Genomic DNA, 16,778 nt, shown 5'->3' on the forward strand with positions numbered 1-16,778 from the left:
CTCCCCCAGCTGACCCCTGCAAACCCTGCTTGGGGGCATTGTGGTGCTGGAGGTCAGGGTCCCCTATGGCCACCTGTGCCCCTGGTTTGGGGGGGACAGTGCTCCTGGCTCTTTGGCTTTGGGCATGTGGGTTCAGGTGCCCAAAGGGAGGTTCAGGGAGCCTCCTGCCTCCCCTGGCCTGGGAAGACTGTGGCCAGCGGCTGTCCCCTGGCCTGTCACATATGGCCATACATGTCTGCCAGCCGAGTGAAGTGGGAACCCCAGTCCCGAAGGTAGTCATAACCCTGATCTTCGTCACCAGGCTGGACAGGATGGAGTTCAGCATCCCTGCCACAGAGCTGTCCCCTTCATAGTCACAGATGAGGGCTGTGTCATAGGGGGGACACTGGGTCACCATCTGCAGCCTCTAGGCCCTGCTGAGAGGCCCTGGAGAGCTCAGGCCCTGGCTGGCCCTGCACCATCTTCCCACGCTGCAACCACTCAGGCCAGGTGGCAGGGCCCCTTCTCCAGGTCAGCCAGGGGCATGGGCACTCCCCGATGGGGCATCAAGAGGTGGCCGGGACGCAGGGTCTGAGTCCCAATCTGCCCACTTGGGACTCAGATTCACTCGGGCAACTCTTCTTCTTCCCCAGCCCCTTGGTGCCTTGCCATGAGACGGACTGAGCACAGCCCCATGCCCACTCCAGCAGGAATACCTGTCCCCACCCCATGCCTGCATCTCCTCAGCCTCCTGGCTGGTCCCAGGGCCTGCACCCCTCACAGGGAGAGGAGGCCCGTGGGCGGCCCCCTGCCCCTAGCATTTGGTTTCCCATGTTGTTCGGGACATCTCCCGGCCAAGGGTGGGGAGTCAGCCTCGTGGTGCCCAGAGGAGCCACCCAGATGCTGGGCTCCTGCTGATGGCGAGTGAGGACCTCAAAAGAGCCCTGGGGGCTTGGGAGGCACCCAGCACCAGCATGGCATGGCCACCCATGCACATCTACTCCTTTCTGGGCCTCCAAGGTAGAGGTGGGAGGCTAGGGCTGATGCCAGGTCCCAGACCAGGCCTGCCCTGGGTGTCTGGCTGCCCATTCACACCCAACTGTGACAATCCGTCCCATCCGTCAGTGCTAGGCAGAGGGCAGCCCTGCCCTGCTCTCCCCCACGGGGCTGCTCCCCCGCCAGTCTGGCTGGCTGCTGCTCTGGAACCCTCACATCCTTGGGGGCTGCCCAAGGCCACACTCTGCCCTGCCTCTGTGTTTCCCCTTCCCTTCTGACTGACAGGGTGTGGGGGCTTGTTCCCTGGCCAGGCACACAGAGGGCTCTCAGGAGCATGTGTCAGTGTGTATGCATGTGTGAGTGTGCATGTCGATATCTGAGAGCACTGTGTGAGTGTGCGTGTGCACACGGCTCCCAGGAGCACCTACCTCACTGATGAAGTCAGCGATGTCGGTGGGGCTGCTGGGCAGCCCTCGAGGTGGCTGGGGGGGGAGGGCTATGGCTAAATGGGACGTCACAGCGCAGGGGTGGCCACCCCAGAGGGACACCCGGGGCCCTCAGCCCTGTCGGGTGGCACAGCTGGTTTATGTCGTAGGCGTCCTGCAGGGAGCGAGGGGAGCAAACCCTGGACCACAGGCAGGGGCCCCATGCTGAGTCTCTGGGCAGCCTGAATGGGCTCCAGGAAAGGACTGGCCCAGGGCTCCTGGCCAGTTCGAGGCAGCCCTTCCTCAGACTCAGCACCCATGCCACCCTGCCCCTCACCTGGTCTTCCTCCCTGCCCCCCTGCTCGTGGTAGTCCAGGAGGTTGTCCCGTGGGTCGTCCCATGGCCTGTGCAGAAGGGTCTTATCCAGAGGCTGCCGGCGGAACCTCCCAAGAAGGGCAGCCAGGAGAAGGAGTATTGGGCGGGGAGAAGGCAGGAGGCTGGGGCCGGGAGGAGGGGGCGGGGTGGGGCTCACGCAGCAGCACGGCGGCACTGGCCAGCGCGATGAACAGGGCCCCGAGGCTGAGGTCAGCGTGCGTTGTTGGCGAGCATCAGGCCATCCTGGGCGCAGCGGCACAGGGTCACGTTCAGGGGCTGCTCGTACTGCCGGGGCGGCTGTCCCGAGTCCCAGAGCAGCAGGCTGAGGCGGTGCAGCCCGTCGGCGACCCAGAGCTGCAGCCGCAGCCTCGCGTGGCTCGCTGCGGGGGCTGGGGGTGCCATCAGCGGATGGTGCGCCCGGTGCCTCCTCTCGGGCGGGCCCCCGGATCCCCGGCCTCACCGTTAACCTGAGTGACGGCCCAGTTGTGGGTGAGCTGGGGGACCCCGGGGCTCAGCTAGAAGAAGAAGGGGGCCGAGTGCGGGGGCAGGTCCTCGTCCGTGGCCCAGAGCAGGAGGCCGGGGCCCCGGCCGGGGTCGCAGCACAGGCTGCCGGCTGGCGGGCTCAGCGTGGGCACGTGGTCGTTCACCTCCAGGATCTCGATGGACAGGGTGCCGGTGGCCGTGCGCGGCGGGGAGGCTGTGGGCGGGGGCACCGGCTGGGCTCGGCGTGCCCCCACCCTGAGGGGGGTGCCCTGTTGGCGCCCCACCCGCGCGGCCACTCACCGTGGTCGCTGGCCAGGATGATGGCCTGGTACCAGCCGCTCTTGAGGAAGGGGGAGGCAGGGCTGAGCATGTGCAGCATCTGGATCCGCCGTAGCTCCGGCCCCCTGCAGCCAGTCCACAGGGTCACTTCCTTGGAGTAGCTGGGGGTGGGTGGGGCGGCCCTGAGTATCCACCCCCCCCCCGGGGGTCTTCCACAGCCCCTCAGGCTGGCCCCTTTCAGCCCTCAGCTGGCGCTGGTATCCCTAGGGAGGTGGGGGTGGGGGGCGGCCAGGACCCCCATGTGGGTGCCCACGCAGCTCAGACAGTCTGGCTGGTGGGAACTGACTGGCCAAGGTGGCCCTTGTGGACGGAGCCTGTCCTGCTCCGGGGTTCCACGGCACTCCACATGTCCCCCAACCCCCAGGCACCAGGGTCCCGGGCCTGGCCGGGAAGGAGGGGTGCGGCCATCTGCGCCCCCCACCACCTTGCCCCAACAAACGCACGTGCCCCCACCTGAGCCTCTGCAGGTGTTGGGTGTCAGGGTCTCGGGCAGAGAAGATGGCCACGTGGGTCCCCGGGGCCGCCCCCTCAGCCAGGCTGGTCCGAAGTGGGTTCTCCAGGAACTCGGGGTCCTTGTTGGCATCCTGCCCCTGCACGCTGACCGCAGCTTGGCCCCGCCTGGCTTTCGGGGTGGCCACATGCAGTGGGGCCTCGTTCTGCACTGCCACGCGGAGCTGGTGGAGCGCGCAGCTCTCAGGTCCAGAGGCTGTGGGAGGAGCAGGGCTGATGGCATCCGCCTGGCACGCGGGCACCACCTCACCCCAGGGCAGGCCCAAGGTGGCCAAGGGCGGCAGCTCCCGGACTTGTGCTGAGAGCCCTGCACTCCCTCCTTCCTCTTCTAACCTTGAAAAATAAAAAGTGTGCACAAAGGTAAAAATAATAGGACAGGTAGCCACTGCCCCAACCAAGTCTGCTGGGTGTCACGAAATCAGCTCCGTGGGCAGGCAGCTGTGCAGGTGCCCTGTGGCTCTGAGCAGTCACCAGCTGGCAGGGAGAACCCAGCCCGTGCCCCAGCCGTGCCTGCCCCCCACCATCACCAAGCCCATTCCCCACAGCAAGTCCCTTTATGTGTGTGTACTTATGTGTCCATGTGTGTCTGTGCATGTGTGTGTACACACGCACACAGCCATCCCTGGCTGTGCCTCCAGCTGAGCCCTGCTTACAGAGGTGTGCCCCCAACTGTGCCACAGACAGGATGCCCGCATTGGTCCCAGGGTCTGTGCGGATGGTAAAGTGGCCATCGGGGTCACCCTCCAGGACGGAGAAGCTGGCTACCCAGTTGGGGGAGCCTGGCAGGTCCGCATCCTGCACCTTGAGCCAGCCCACGTCCACGCCACTCACAGCCTCCACTGCCTCCAAGAAAAACTGAGGAAGGCATCCCGGTTACCTGCAGGATTACAGAGTGGGGGCCTCCCACAGCCTGGGTGCCAGGGATCACTCACCTCGGTCCGGACCCCCTTCTCCCAGCTCCCCTCTGCACCCCCACACTGTGAGGAAGATGCCCTAACTGCTTCCTCACCTTCTCCATGCCCCCGGGCAGCCCCATGAGCCCCTGTGTATGCAGATGCTGGGGAGCCCCCTGCTCCTGGGGGGCAGTGCACCCAACCCCACAGCAGGGGCCTGGGGAAGACCAGCCCCTGCTCCCGGCCCCCAGACTCTCAGGTACCCCTCCAGTCTCTCGACTTTGGCCCCACACTGGGACTCTGCACCTCCCGCGGGGCAGCCCTGGGGGTGACCTCATCCCTGGTGAACTCAGGAACGTGGTCATTGATGTCTTCGAGGGTGATTAGGGCAGAGGCCGTGGCAATGAGGCCATCCCCAGACATGTCGGCCACCTGCAGGGTCAGGTTGTACATTGCGACCACCTGGGGGATGGGCGGTGGCATGAGATGGTGCTGGGGGCCCTTCAGGATGGGGGGGTCAGTCCCTCCAGGGCAGCCCTGCAAGCATCCTGAGGCCCCCAAGTTGGAGCATCCCGCCCTGTGTCCAGGTAGGGGCCAGGCAATGACACGCTGTCAGCTGCCGACTGGGAGCCCAGGGGCTAGGCTGGGTAGAATCGTGAACATGGGCCATGGGCTGGGCCAGGCCAGCACTGACACACTGGTCCCTGCCCCTGGGGACCATGATTTTGTGGCAGAGGCCAAAAGAAATGAACAAGACCCACACAGACAGCAAGTGACCAGACAGAAATCCATGCCAGGCAGCTGTGGGTAAACTGAGGCTGGGCAGGTCTCAGGAGGGTTTCCCAAGAGGAATCTTCAGGCAGCAGGGGCAGTAGGCATCCTAATAGGAGGTAGAGATGCAGAAAGGACAGACAAATGGACGGGCAGACAAAAATTAGTCACTCCAGAGTGTGCCATGCAGGAAGGGAGGGGGCCTGTCATGTGCTCAGCAGGCGGATGGGAAGACACACTCCCCTAGGACTTGGGCTTTTCCCCTGGTCACTGCCCCCACTGAGGGCAGCACATGGCCGGACCAGACTCTGACTGGGCTGGGCATGAGTCCACAGCCAGTGGCCGGGCATTTGCAGCATCTTGGGGAGTGGGGTGGGCAGTGTCCTCACCCCAGGTGCTGTGGGGGTGGCCTCATTTGGAGAGAGGGTCTTTGCAGACGTCATCCAGTTAAGATGAGACTGAACTGGGGCTGGGGGTCCTGGGGGGGAATCTGGACAGAGGGACACATGGGAGAGGTGCCTGGTGGGCCACGTCCACAGGCGGGCAGACTGCGTGGCTGGTTGTGGGGGGCTCACCTCGCGGTCCAGTCCCACTTGCACGGTGCGGATCTCGCCTGTGAGCTCATCGATGCTGAAGAGCTCGGGGGCCCCCCACGACATGATGAGTACTGCAGCGCCGCGTTGTCCATTTTGGGGTTGTTGCTGTCCATGGCCTCCGCCAGGTCACAAAGGTGCCTGAGAAGAGTAAGGGGTGCATGGGGGCAGGAGGCGCTGCGGCCAGGCTCAGGGGGTCATGGGGCCCGGGGGTCCGTACTGCTGGCGGCAGCCGGCGTTGGGTGTTGGGTGCACCCCTGGCCTCCGGGCACTTCTCCCCAAGCCTCACGGGCCTTGGCCTGGCTCGGGCCATGTGGGTGAGGCTGGTGTCTCCTTCCACCTGCGTGGCCCCAAGCCCTTCACAAAGGGGTCCCCTGGGAGATGGCTGAGGGACTGAGAAGAGCAGGCCCCCAGGCCCCCAGCTCCCACCCCAGCTGCATGGCATGTGCCGCCCGAGACCCGGGCAGCTCCGGGCCAGCTCGCAGGAGAGGGGACTGCAGCCAAGCCCCCTGCAGCTGTCCTCACCTGAGGCGCAGGGCTGCCACCACACCCTGCCCACCTGCCTGAGATGTGAGACACTAAACCAGCAGGGGGGCAGGAAGCACGCAGCTGGGGGCACAGGGTGCTCCTCCTGCACAGCAGCCTCCTTGCCCGGGATGCGGGGGTGGGGGTGCTGGGGGTACGGGGGGGGGCCCAAGCATGCGCGAGAGAAGCAGCCCCACTAACGCCAGCCGGTCGGACCCGGTGCACACGGGCGCTGCCGGCTGGTGTGAAGGCCGAGCCGGAGCATGGGGTGGGGACCCCCGAGCCGCGCAGCCCCCAGCCAGGGGCCCTGGGCTAGGCGCTCCCACCTGGGCTGGTGGCCCGCGCCAGTCGGGCAGACACGGTTCCCCGCGGCCGTGCCGCTGCGTGGCAGCTGGAGAAGAGAAGCAAGCTGGGGACAGAGGGACATGGAGCATAATCGCAACAGTTCGAGGCCCACCAGTCAACAGAGCCCACGCCGGGGCGGGGGGGGGGACGGGGACGGGGTCAGGGCCAGGGGGATGGGGCGAGGAGACGGGGCCGGGGGACAGGGATTGAGGGACGGGGCTGGGAAAACAGACCAGATTAAAGGAGGCGGAAGAGGCCATACGCTGCAGGCAGTGCACGAGATGGCACCGCTTTTGCTAAAAATAGGTGTGTGGGGCCGCCGGGGCGTTCTGCAGAGGGTTGCAGATGGGAGGGTTAGGGTTAGGGTTGGGGTTAGGGTTGGGGTTGGGGTTGGGGTTAGGGTTAGGGTTGGGGTTAGGGGTGTGGCTATGGTTAGGGTTCCGGTTAGGGTTAGGGTTAGGGTTAGGGGCATGTGCTGACAGTAAACCCCTGACTTTCACCATCGTGCGTGGCTGGGATAGCAGGAAATAGAAAGGCAGCTCACAGCATCACCGGGAGTCAGGGGAAAAGAGAGATGGGGATGGAGGGAAGGAAAGGGTGGGGGGAGGAAACAAGAAAAATGGTTAAAGCAAAAGTGAGGAACTTTAAGGAAATGTCTGTGAAGTGTGCATAGGAATTCTCTGTAATATTTTGTAACTCTGAAATTATGTCTAAATAAATAACTGTTTTCTTTTAAAAAGTTAAACAGAAAGATAAAGAACTGCCATTTTGTCTGGAAACAACAAACAGAAGAAAAGATGAGATGGCATAAGCACGAGTAGAAAAGGGGGTTTCCAGCCATCACTGCCCGGAGCATGTCAGGAGCAGCCCTGCCTGGACCAGGAGGGGGGAAGGAGCAGCCCTGGGGGGACTCGGGGCTCTCTGCCAGGGGGCTGTGATCTGTCTGCAGTTCAGATGCCCTGTTACAAAGCAACCCGAGTGCTGCGTCCACCAACCCTCTCCTTGTATTTCAGGTTTGAAATGCATGTTGACCTGGAAAGTGGCCTGACTTGTGGAAATTCTCTCAGTCCTGATGACTCTACTTAGGGTTAGATTCTTTGAAGAACCTCTGAAATTCCCACCCAAGGGAGATCCTGAACCTCTGACCCACCCAGAGCCCCTTAGCAGAGGGCACCTCTCCCTGGTGGGGGGCCTCAAGGCTCCAGCCTCACCTGGGACAGCACCCCCCCTTCTCACTTGGATGCCTCCCACTTCTCACCTGGGGCAGGGCCCTTCCCTTCTCACCTGGACACCTCCACCCTTCTCACCTGTGCACCTCTCCCTTTTTACCCGGGGTGCCTTTCCCTTCTCACCTGGGCACCTCCCCCTTCTCACCTGGGGTGGCGCCTCTCCCTTCTCACCCAGGGTGCCTCCCCCTTCACACCTGGGCACCTCCCCCTTCGCACCTGGGCACCTCTCCCTTCTCACCTGGACACCTCCCCCTTCTCACCCGGGGGACCTCCCCCTTCTCACCTGGGGCGGCACCCTCCAGCATGTGACTGGTGAACACCTGTTCCTGGAAGACAGGCCAGTTGTTGTTCTGATCCACAACGATGATCTCCACGTCCGTGGGATCCTCCAGAGTGGATCCTCCCAGGTCCAGGGCAAAGGCTGTTAGCTGGTCAGGCAGGAAGCAAGGGCTGGCATGGGGTCCCACGTTTGGGTGGCCCCCTCAGGATCATGCAAAAGGGCAGCAAAGGCAAGCTTTGCCTCCAGTGGGGCACTGCCAACTTAGGTGTGAAATGGCACTGCGAGGGGGCCTGTCCCAGCACGTGGGCACTTCCTCTGAAGAAGAGCCTGCTTTCTCTTAGCACGAAAACTGTCTGCTTCCCTGCTTGCCTTGGCCACCAGGAAGCTCATTCTGTGCTGGACTGAAGTGATTCATTCATGTCCTGCCTCTCTCCCTTTCTCTACATGGTTTTGGTTCCACTTGAAGTTTATTTTAAATTCCCTTGCATACATGAACATTTAAATTAAACTGCTTTCTATTCTTTTGGAGAATGGACATGATAGAATATCCAGGAAAAAAGAAAACACTCCCATGTTCTCTGTGTAATATCAGGAGCTCTCTCAAAGTCTGAAGGAAGATTCAGGGCACATAAAAGGGCCTTATGCCTCCCAGAGAAGTGCAGGGGGCAGTCCCCTCTCCCAAGCCCGGGGCAGGCCACTGTCTGCAAGACAGTGTGGTGGTTCTGCCCCCCAGCAGGAACCCCTCCTGGCCTCCACCCTCTGGAGCTCACCTTGGTCCCCAGAATCCCAAGACCGCAGGGGCAGGTCTTGTGAGCACCTCCTTGGGGCCAGTCCCACCCCTGAGAATCAAAGGGCAGTTGCTTGTGGCTCTACCCAACTCCCAGGGATCCCTGGGGCACCATCTCCTGGGGTCTGAGCTTGCCCCCGCCAGGGGCCGCGCCACAGGAGCAGCAGTCCCGAAAGCCACAGGCTTGGCGGGTCCCAGGTCTCGGCCCCTTCAGGATGAGGCAAGACCTGGGATGGGACCCGGGCTCCCCGCATGGCCTACCTTGAAGCAGTTGGTCTTCTCACAGTCCAGCATGGCATTCAGGAAGACCTTCCCAGGGAACTTGTTGATGGAGAAGACACCCTGGGGCTCCCCGTCCACACCAGGGCCCTGGATGCTGTAGATGACACTGCCCAGCTGTTGCTTGTCAGACTTGATCTGTGTGGGGAGATGGGCAAGGGGAGGGTTGGGGGCCCCTCCGTACTGAGGGCAGGGGAGATGCAGGCACCCCGGGCCTAGGGGTGGGGGCGCCTCAACCCCAATCCAGAGCGGTGCTGGCACAGGGGGGAACTGAAGCTTCCCCCAGGACACAGCCTGGGCAGACGTGGGCCCTGGTCACTAGGGCCTCACCCGAATCTGTGGGTCCATGAGGGAGTGTGTGCGGGGGCGGGGAGAGAGTGTGCATGGGGGAGCATGTGCAAAGTGGGAGTGTGTGCACAGGGGAGGGTGTGCACAGGGTAATGTGTGCACAGGAGAGGTTGTGCACAGGGGAGGGTGTGCACAGGGGAGGGTGTATGCAGGGGGAGCATGTGCACAGGGAGGGGGAGCATGTACGGAGGGGGAGTGTGTCACAGGAGCGTGCCCACGGGGGGACACCCTTGGGGCAGAGAGAGTACAGGGGTGCATGGCCCTGGTTTTGGGGAGGTCTGAGCCCTGCTTTCAGCCCAGAATAAGAAAGCCCTGGGGGAGACGGGGGGAGCTGGGCCCAGGATTTCCAGAAGACATTTGGGAACAGGAGTGGGGGTGGGGTGGGGGTGGACAGAGCCTCCATGCAGACCTGTGAGGGACAAAGAGGACACCTCAGCTCCTGCCCTGCACGTCCTGCCCTGGGCCCCCTGCCCCTCACCTGCACGAGGGTGTAAGGGATGCACTTGTAGTTTTCAGACACGCTGATGGAGGGGATGACCCAGGCTCTCCGCACATGCCCGGGCACCCGGTGCCAGGGGTACAGGGTGCTGGGACCCCCAGGGACTCCCCAAGACAGGCCCAGGCCCTGCAACGAGAAATCAGGGCTCAGTCGCACCTGGCTGGCACTGGGCGGGGGGCACCAGTTCCTCTCACCTCTGCCACAGCCCCGGAAGCCCCTCCAGCCTCCCCTCCCAGGGACCCCAGACCGGGGCTGTCCCAGGTCCTGACTGTGCTTTCCAGGACTCAGGGTTGGGGGCCTGAGCCCTCAGTGCCTGAGCCCAGCTCTGTGTGTCTAGGGGCGTGGGGCTCAGTTGGGAGGGGAAGTGGGGAGTCTCAGGGGGGCTGCGCAGCACAGAGGTGGCCGAGCCGGGCTGGGGGTCACTGATGAGTGGGCGCAACTGTTGCACCCTGCCAAGGGGAGCCCATGGTGGTGAAGAGGCCAGGTCCCCAACATTCCCCTGCCAGCTCCCAACACGCCGGCCCACCAGGGACCCCACATGGCGTGGTGGTGGGTGGGTCCATGGGCCCTTCAGAGGGATGGGGCAGCAGCAGGGACTGGGCATACCTGGGGCCTGTGGGGTGGACCCAGCAGCTTCCCTGGTGCTGTATGTGGGGTGGGGGCGGCAAGAGTCCTGCAAGCAGGAGCCTGGACCTGGGGGAGGCCGTCAGCACTCAGGCCTTCACTGGGCACGTACAGATCCGCGCCCCCACTGTGGGCATCCCTCCCCATGGACCCCTCCCCATGGCCCCCTCCCGTGGCCCTCTCCCTGTGACCCCTCCCCATGGGGCCTATCCCACCTGTGCCATTTTCCTCGAGCTGTGGATGGCCTTGGGATTCTCACCCCAACACTTCAATTTCAGGAAATGGGGCCCCTTGGGGCGCACTCCCTCCCTCTCTGGACCCCGGGCCCTGCTGCCACAGCCAGCTGGCAGTGCAGAGGGACGGAGGGAGGATGGCTGAGATGGTGCTGCTGCACCCTGTTCTGTTCCAGAGCCGGGGAGACCTGGGACCCAGAGCGCGGTGGGCAGGTGGAGAGATGCCTGGGGCGGGGTGTGTGGGGGAAGCCCGGGCCTGGGAGTGGGGCAGGGTGGGGGTGCAGCCCCTGTGGCTGCTTCAAGGTACTCCCCCCAACTGCACCCCAACTGCGCGCAGCTCTCTGCTGGGAGATGGAACGCCCCCCTCCCGTGGGGAGACGGAGACCCCCAGGGACTGCCGGGCAAGGCAGTGGCGGCACGGGCACCGGCCCCCGGAAACACCCTGATATCCTGAGACTTTCCTGAGCTCCCCTCCGTCCCGGGCACATGGTCGATGAAGTCGCGGGAACCCCAGACTCGCGCCCCTTGGGAAGCACCAGGCAGGCGCCCGCTGGCCCCTGGGACAGGCCGCCACCAGCCTGGCGGGCAAGATGGTGACCTGCGTGGTGGCTTGAGCTGCCTGAGGACACGCTGCCCACCAGCCAGCACTGCCCCAGGCTCCGGGGCCGCCCACCACCCAGCACCCGCAGCAGCTCCGGGGCCGTGAAAGGCGCGATCGCGGTGGGAGGGTCAGGTCCCCGTGTGGGTCTGGCGCAAGGCTGCCCGCTCAGCTTCTTGGTTCAACCCCGTGAGCCCCCATGTCCTGGGCACTGCACGGCCCTCGCAGCTGCTCAGCCTCTGCCCTCCGGAGGCACAGAGATGTGAGGGCTTCCCAGGGCCCCCCACGCAGCTGAGGCTGCCTGGGCTGGGACCCTGTGCAGAACCGCCCACTCAAATAGGGGGGTTAGGGCTGGGGGCTGGGTGGGCTGGGGACGAGAGATGAGGCTAGGGGCCTGGCTCCCTCTGGGACCCCCAGGCTTGCCCACCTCCCTGCCCCACACCCCAAGCCTGAGTCAGGAGGATTGGGGTCCACAGAGAGGACGGCCCCTCCCAAGCCTTGGCCCCTCCCCTGCAGGTCAGCGGGGAGCCGGGAGCACAGGGCAGCCCCAGGCCCCTCCCCCTGCTGATGTTCCCGAGGGTGGGGGGTTCCAATCTGGGGGGCGGTGATGGCCCTGACCCAGAACTCCAACCCCGTCAGCCTTTCTGCCCAGCTGTATCCACCCAGTCAGGAATCAGACTCCCTTCTTCCCAGCGGCGAGCAGGCAGAGCATGGCTGGAGTCATGGGGGGCAGGTGGGAGCTGGGGGCCCGCTGGCCCTGCTCAGGCTGGGCTCAGACAAGTGTACGCCTCTGAGCCTTGGGCTCCCCCTTGGAAAGATGGGCACAGGGGAGCAGGGTGCAGGGGGCACCAGGAGGAGGCAGAGCCAGACCTGTGGGGCCACATCCAGGGGCGCCCTTCCAGGCCCCTTCCTCTCAGCCAGGAGTGCCCTAGGAGGGGCAGGGCTGGAAGGCTGGGGGGCTTGGGGGGTGGGTAGCCTGGGGCTAGGAGACGAGAGGTGGCCTCATGTGTCTCTGCCTCACCTGCAACCCCCGTCTCCCCACTGCCTGGTCCCAGGATGAGGCCCAGCCCCTGGGGAATGGGTTCGTCTTGTCCTCTGCTGCGCCCCTAGGCCAGCCCCTAGCAGGGCCTTGTGCATCTGCTGATGAGGGGACGGTGGCAGCCGCTGCCTCTGTGGCCGCTGATGCGCTCGCTTGGCTGGCAGGACCCCAGGCACCGGGCAGGTGATGACCCTGAGCTCCCCAGGCCCACACTCCCACAGGAAGCCCCCTGCCCGGTGACAGATGGCCGTGCAGCCTCTGTGCCCACCTCAGACAGGGCAGGGGCTCCTTGCCAAGGCACCGGCTGCCTCCAGGCCAGGGATGGTTCTGCTGCCAAGCGGGACTCACCAGCCCGGGCAGGAGCCAAGCGGCAGTGCTGGGGTGGCAGGGGGATGCCTTCTTGCTCAGGCCTCACTCCCCCTCCCGCCCCTTCCCCTCCTTCCACCCTCCCTATCCCACATTTCCCATGCTCCCCCTTTCCCCCCGCTCCCTCCTCTTTCCCCTCCCCACCCCCCTGCCCCACTCCCCATCTCCCCATCCCTGCTCCCCACCTTTCACATCCCTCCACTTCCCTGCTCCCCGGCAAGGTTCAGAGAGGCCGGGCTGCTGGAGAAAGGCTACACATCTGGAAGGTGGCGGCCAGACCTGCAAGGGATCACCCAGAGCCCTGCGGGGCCCGAGGACCCTCCAGACCCCCATGCTCAGCAGAGTGGACCCTGGCTCTGCAGAGCCCACGTGGTCAAGCCCTTGTCCCCGTCCAGGTGTTGCCAAGCCTGGCCCCTCCACTCCAAGCAGAGCCGCTGGCCGTCTCCCTGGCACCCAGCAGGCCCCCCAGGCTTGTGGCTTTTGGCTTCAGCAGCTTCTCTACCCCACAGTGGGTGGAAGGCGGGCCCGCAGCCACCTCAGGGGGCAGGGACACCTCCCCATGACAAAACCACATCCATGGACCTTCAGCTCCCTGGACAGAATGGACAGTGGACCCACTGCCCTCGAGCCCATGCTGTGGCCCCGCCCCTACCAAGGACCCTGAAGGAATGGTCTTGAAGCCCTAGGAGGGTCCTGGGCCATGAAGCTCCAAGCCCTGTGCCCAACACCCCAGGGGCTGCTAAGCCCACCTCCCTCAGGGCTTCCTTCCTGCTAGGCTTGAGGGGTGCCTCATAAGCACCCTGATTCCCAGAAGAGGAGGCCAAAGCTAGGATGGCTGCTAGCAGGGGCCATGGACCCTCAAGCCACAAGCCTGTGGCCAGGCTTCCTTCCGGTACTTTCCCGGCCCCTGGCACCATCGCTTCTGTGCTCAGGGCCTGGTCAGGGTCTTCCCGGGTGCCCTCCGCACCGTGCGGCAGTGGGCAGGGGTCTCCAAACCCACTGGCCCTAGGGAACCCCCGCTTCTCTGCCTTGCCCTGCTGCCAGCTCTCAGGAGGTCCTGGGGACCTGTGTTCAGCTCAAGGAATCTCATGGATGGTCCTGACTGAGAAGCCCTGGGTGGAGGTGCTGCCCCGTGGGGCTGAGACTGAGCCAACTGGGGGCAGGAGACGCCCAAACTGGGCTCCTCTAGCTTCTGGGGTGGAGCTCCTCCCCCGGGCTGGAATCCATCCTCCAGATTCCTGGATAGCCCGGGAGCGCCAGGAACGGGCCCAGCTGTCGGCCTGGTCCCAGGGGCCGCCCTGTCCCGCTGCCACAGGCTTCGAGGCTGCCAAGAGGGCAGAGGTCAAGCAGGCCAGGCGTGGGGAGAGGTGGGGGTGCAGCAGTTCCCTCGTCCTTGCTGGGAGACACATGTCTTCCCACGGGTGGGGGCGAGCTCTATGTGTCCCCAGCCCCTCCCAGGGCTCCAATCTACACTGGACAGAGCACAGGCCCAAGGGCCGCTCTGCTCTGCTGCCTGGGTGACCCTCCAACTGGCAGGCAGTCCCTCCTGCTGGCCCTGGGGAGCGTGCTGTGTCCTGGGGGCCCAGGACTGGACATGGTTTGCTTTCCCCTCCCCCCTGCGGACATGCTGCCACTGCCACACAAAGCGTGGGGCCACTACCCCCATGCCTTCTTGTGGGTCCCAGGTGTGGGCCAGCCTACTGGGGGCACGGGGTGGTGAGTTCACCCACTGGGAGTCCCCTGAGGGTCAGACAGGCCAGGGGAGGTGGGTCCAGGGCCCGGGTGCCCAAGCGAGGGTGGAGGCCCCATATCCAGGCCATCCTGGGCCCACCAGCCTGAAAGCTGAGCGGATGGGGGAGGGGGCGGTTCCTGCCACACACACTTGGTGGGCCCAGGAGACCCCCTCCCATGGAGCTAATCGTAGCCCCATGCGCTACCCCCACTTCTGGGGACCTGCCTCCGGCTGTCTGGGGAGAGGGTGCATCTGCAATAGCCTTGGGAGAGGCAGAAGGAAGGAAAATTTCAGAGGCGTCTAATTACCCTTCCTCCAGAAAAGTCCACTTGGGGACCCATGGAAAGGCAGTGCTGAACCCCAAAAGACGGAGGCTTTCAACAGTGTGTGGCCCCCACATTGCACGTGGTGCAGTTGATGGGGAAGTGCTGTGCTAAGCACAAGTTGGGGGGCAGCACTGGGGGCTCAGAACCTTCCGAAGGGTATCCCAGTGTGTGTGGGCAGTGGGTGGGGTGTCCAGGCCCTGCCGAGAGGCGGGACCCCAGGCAGAGGGCGGGAGCAGTGGCAACCTGGGCAGTCAGGGGCAGGCGGCTGTCTCTGCAAGGCCGGCTGGCCAGGCACCTGGATGGTGGCCGGAGGGTGAGACCCAAGCCTGCCTACCTGGCTCCTTGGGAAGTCCTGGGGGTGCTGCCTGATCCGCACCGGATCAGCCTCCCAGGCACCTGCCCGCCCTCTGCGCCCACAGGCTGCCAGGGAGGAGGTGTCTGATTGGCAGCTCTGAACCCACAGATGCTCCACCCACGGTCGGCCTCGGCCCCTGAAGGCAGTGGTCCCTAAGACCCACCCACAGTGCGGACTGGGGGCTCCAAAGGCCTGCCCACACCCCAGAGAGAGCTGAGTACCAGGGGTCGAGGGCGGAGATTTGTGGGGCCCAGGCCCCACCCTGTCCCCTGCAGCTGTTACTGAGCTCCAGGTGGACACAAAGGCACGGCCAGCTGTCCTAGCTGGAGACGATGTGAGGGCACGCAGGGTGGGGGGTGTGGGCAAGCCTAGGTGTTCAGGGGAACCCCTACTGTCCCAGCATGGGGGTGATGGGGTGGAGGGTTCGGACACTCCCAGGCCTGGCCCTGCTGAGGGAAGCCCTGCTGCGCCCCTGCTAAAGTGGGAGTCTGGTGGGCTCTAGCTGGGCCCTCCATTCTGGGTGATTCCATCAAAGTCCCTCCATCTCCCTCCTTCCCACACCTGGGACTCACCTGGGCACGGAGCAGCCTCTTAGGGGAGCACCATCCCCACCCCAGCAGCCCAGCAGCCCACCCGGGGCCCCTCAGCTTGCAGGACCCCCGAAAGGCAGCGAGCAAATCCTGGGGCTCCCCACGTTAGAGCTCGGGGAGCAGGCTCTCCCCAAGGGGTGCAAGGCCTTACCTGGGCCAGCAGCCCGAGAGTGAGGAGGAGCGTGGCGTCCATGGGCAAGTGTCTGGGCTCAGTGGGCAGCGGCGCCTCCTGGTTGTGACCCGAAAGGTGGCCAGATAGACAGCACAACTGTGGTGGGGGCGGGACTGGGAGGCAGCACGTGGGAGGGTGGGCGGGGCCGGGAGGCAGTGCGTGGGCGGGTGGGCGGGGCAGAGGCTGAGTGACAGCATGGCGTGCAGGGCTTCCGGAGTCAGACGGTGGGCAGAGGCTCAGGCGGGGTGCAAAGACTGCCCAAAAAGTGGGGGTGGGGGGGTGGGTTAGGGACCGTTTGGACTCACTCACTCACTCACTCACTCTTGGGTTGTGGGCCCTTGGCCGCTGGGGGCTTGGCAGGGCTCTCCGCCTGGAATGCGCGCCCCTCGCTCTGCTGGGGACTGGCTCCCTGGGCCCCTGAGTTCGGGTTTGGGGAGAAACACACCTCCTCACCTTATTGAAAGCCAGGGCCCGCCCTTGCCAGCAAGGATCGCATCTGCCATTTCCCTTGTGTCTCCCTTGGGGTGGAAGTCCCAAGGGCAGGGGTTCAACTCATGTGTCAACTTGGCCAGGTGGTGGTACCAGTTTGTCTGGTTGGGCAAGTGTTGACCTGTCTGTTGTGATGAGGACATTGCATAGAATTAAATCATGATCATGTCAGCTGAATCAACCAAGGGGAGGGTCTTCTACAATGAGTGATGCTTAATCTAATCACCGGAAGCCTTTTAAGGAGGATTCAGAGAAGACAGTAGGTCTTCCTGCTTTGGCTGATGAGCCTCTCCTTTGGAGTTCATCCAGACCCTACATCGGAATTGTCAGCTTCACAGCCTACCCTGTGGATTTTGGACTCTGTGTTCCCATGGTCATGTGAGATACTTTAATAGGGCCAAAGTGTACTAGGGCCATGGAACTCTAGGGGTACGGAGCTCTAGGGCCACAGCACTCTAGGGCCACAGTGTTCTGGGGACATAGAGCTCTAGGGCCTTGAAGCTCTAGGGCCATGGAGCTCTAGGGTCATAGCACTCTAAGGCCACAGCACTCTAGAACCATGGAACTCTAGGGCCACAGCACTCTAGGGCCACAGCAC

General features: G+C 64.3%; 1 protein-coding gene across 1 annotated transcript; it reads right to left on the minus strand.

Annotated features, from left to right (window-relative positions):
* Positions 1 to 215: 215 nt before the first annotated feature.
* On the minus strand, positions 216 to 15,712 carry LOC143651353 (cadherin-15-like). The gene is given in 25 exon segments (XM_077122295.1): positions 216 to 298; positions 301 to 389; positions 391 to 413; positions 1,404 to 1,466; positions 1,468 to 1,575; positions 1,738 to 1,874; positions 1,933 to 1,991; positions 1,993 to 2,155; positions 2,236 to 2,472; positions 2,559 to 2,647; positions 2,649 to 2,685; positions 2,688 to 2,698; positions 3,051 to 3,320; positions 3,778 to 3,962; positions 4,334 to 4,462; positions 5,347 to 5,435; positions 5,438 to 5,505; positions 5,654 to 5,738; positions 5,890 to 6,037; positions 6,087 to 6,280; positions 6,364 to 6,453; positions 7,747 to 7,891; positions 8,792 to 8,947; positions 9,636 to 9,782; positions 15,671 to 15,712. Coding segments are annotated over 25 exon segments (2,847 nt in total).
* Between the last annotated feature and the right edge of the window lie 1,066 nt (positions 15,713 to 16,778).

The sequence above is a fragment of the Tamandua tetradactyla genome, chromosome 12, assembly GCF_023851605.1.
Source record: "Tamandua tetradactyla isolate mTamTet1 chromosome 12, mTamTet1.pri, whole genome shotgun sequence".
Lineage (NCBI taxonomy): Eukaryota > Metazoa > Chordata > Mammalia > Pilosa > Myrmecophagidae > Tamandua > Tamandua tetradactyla.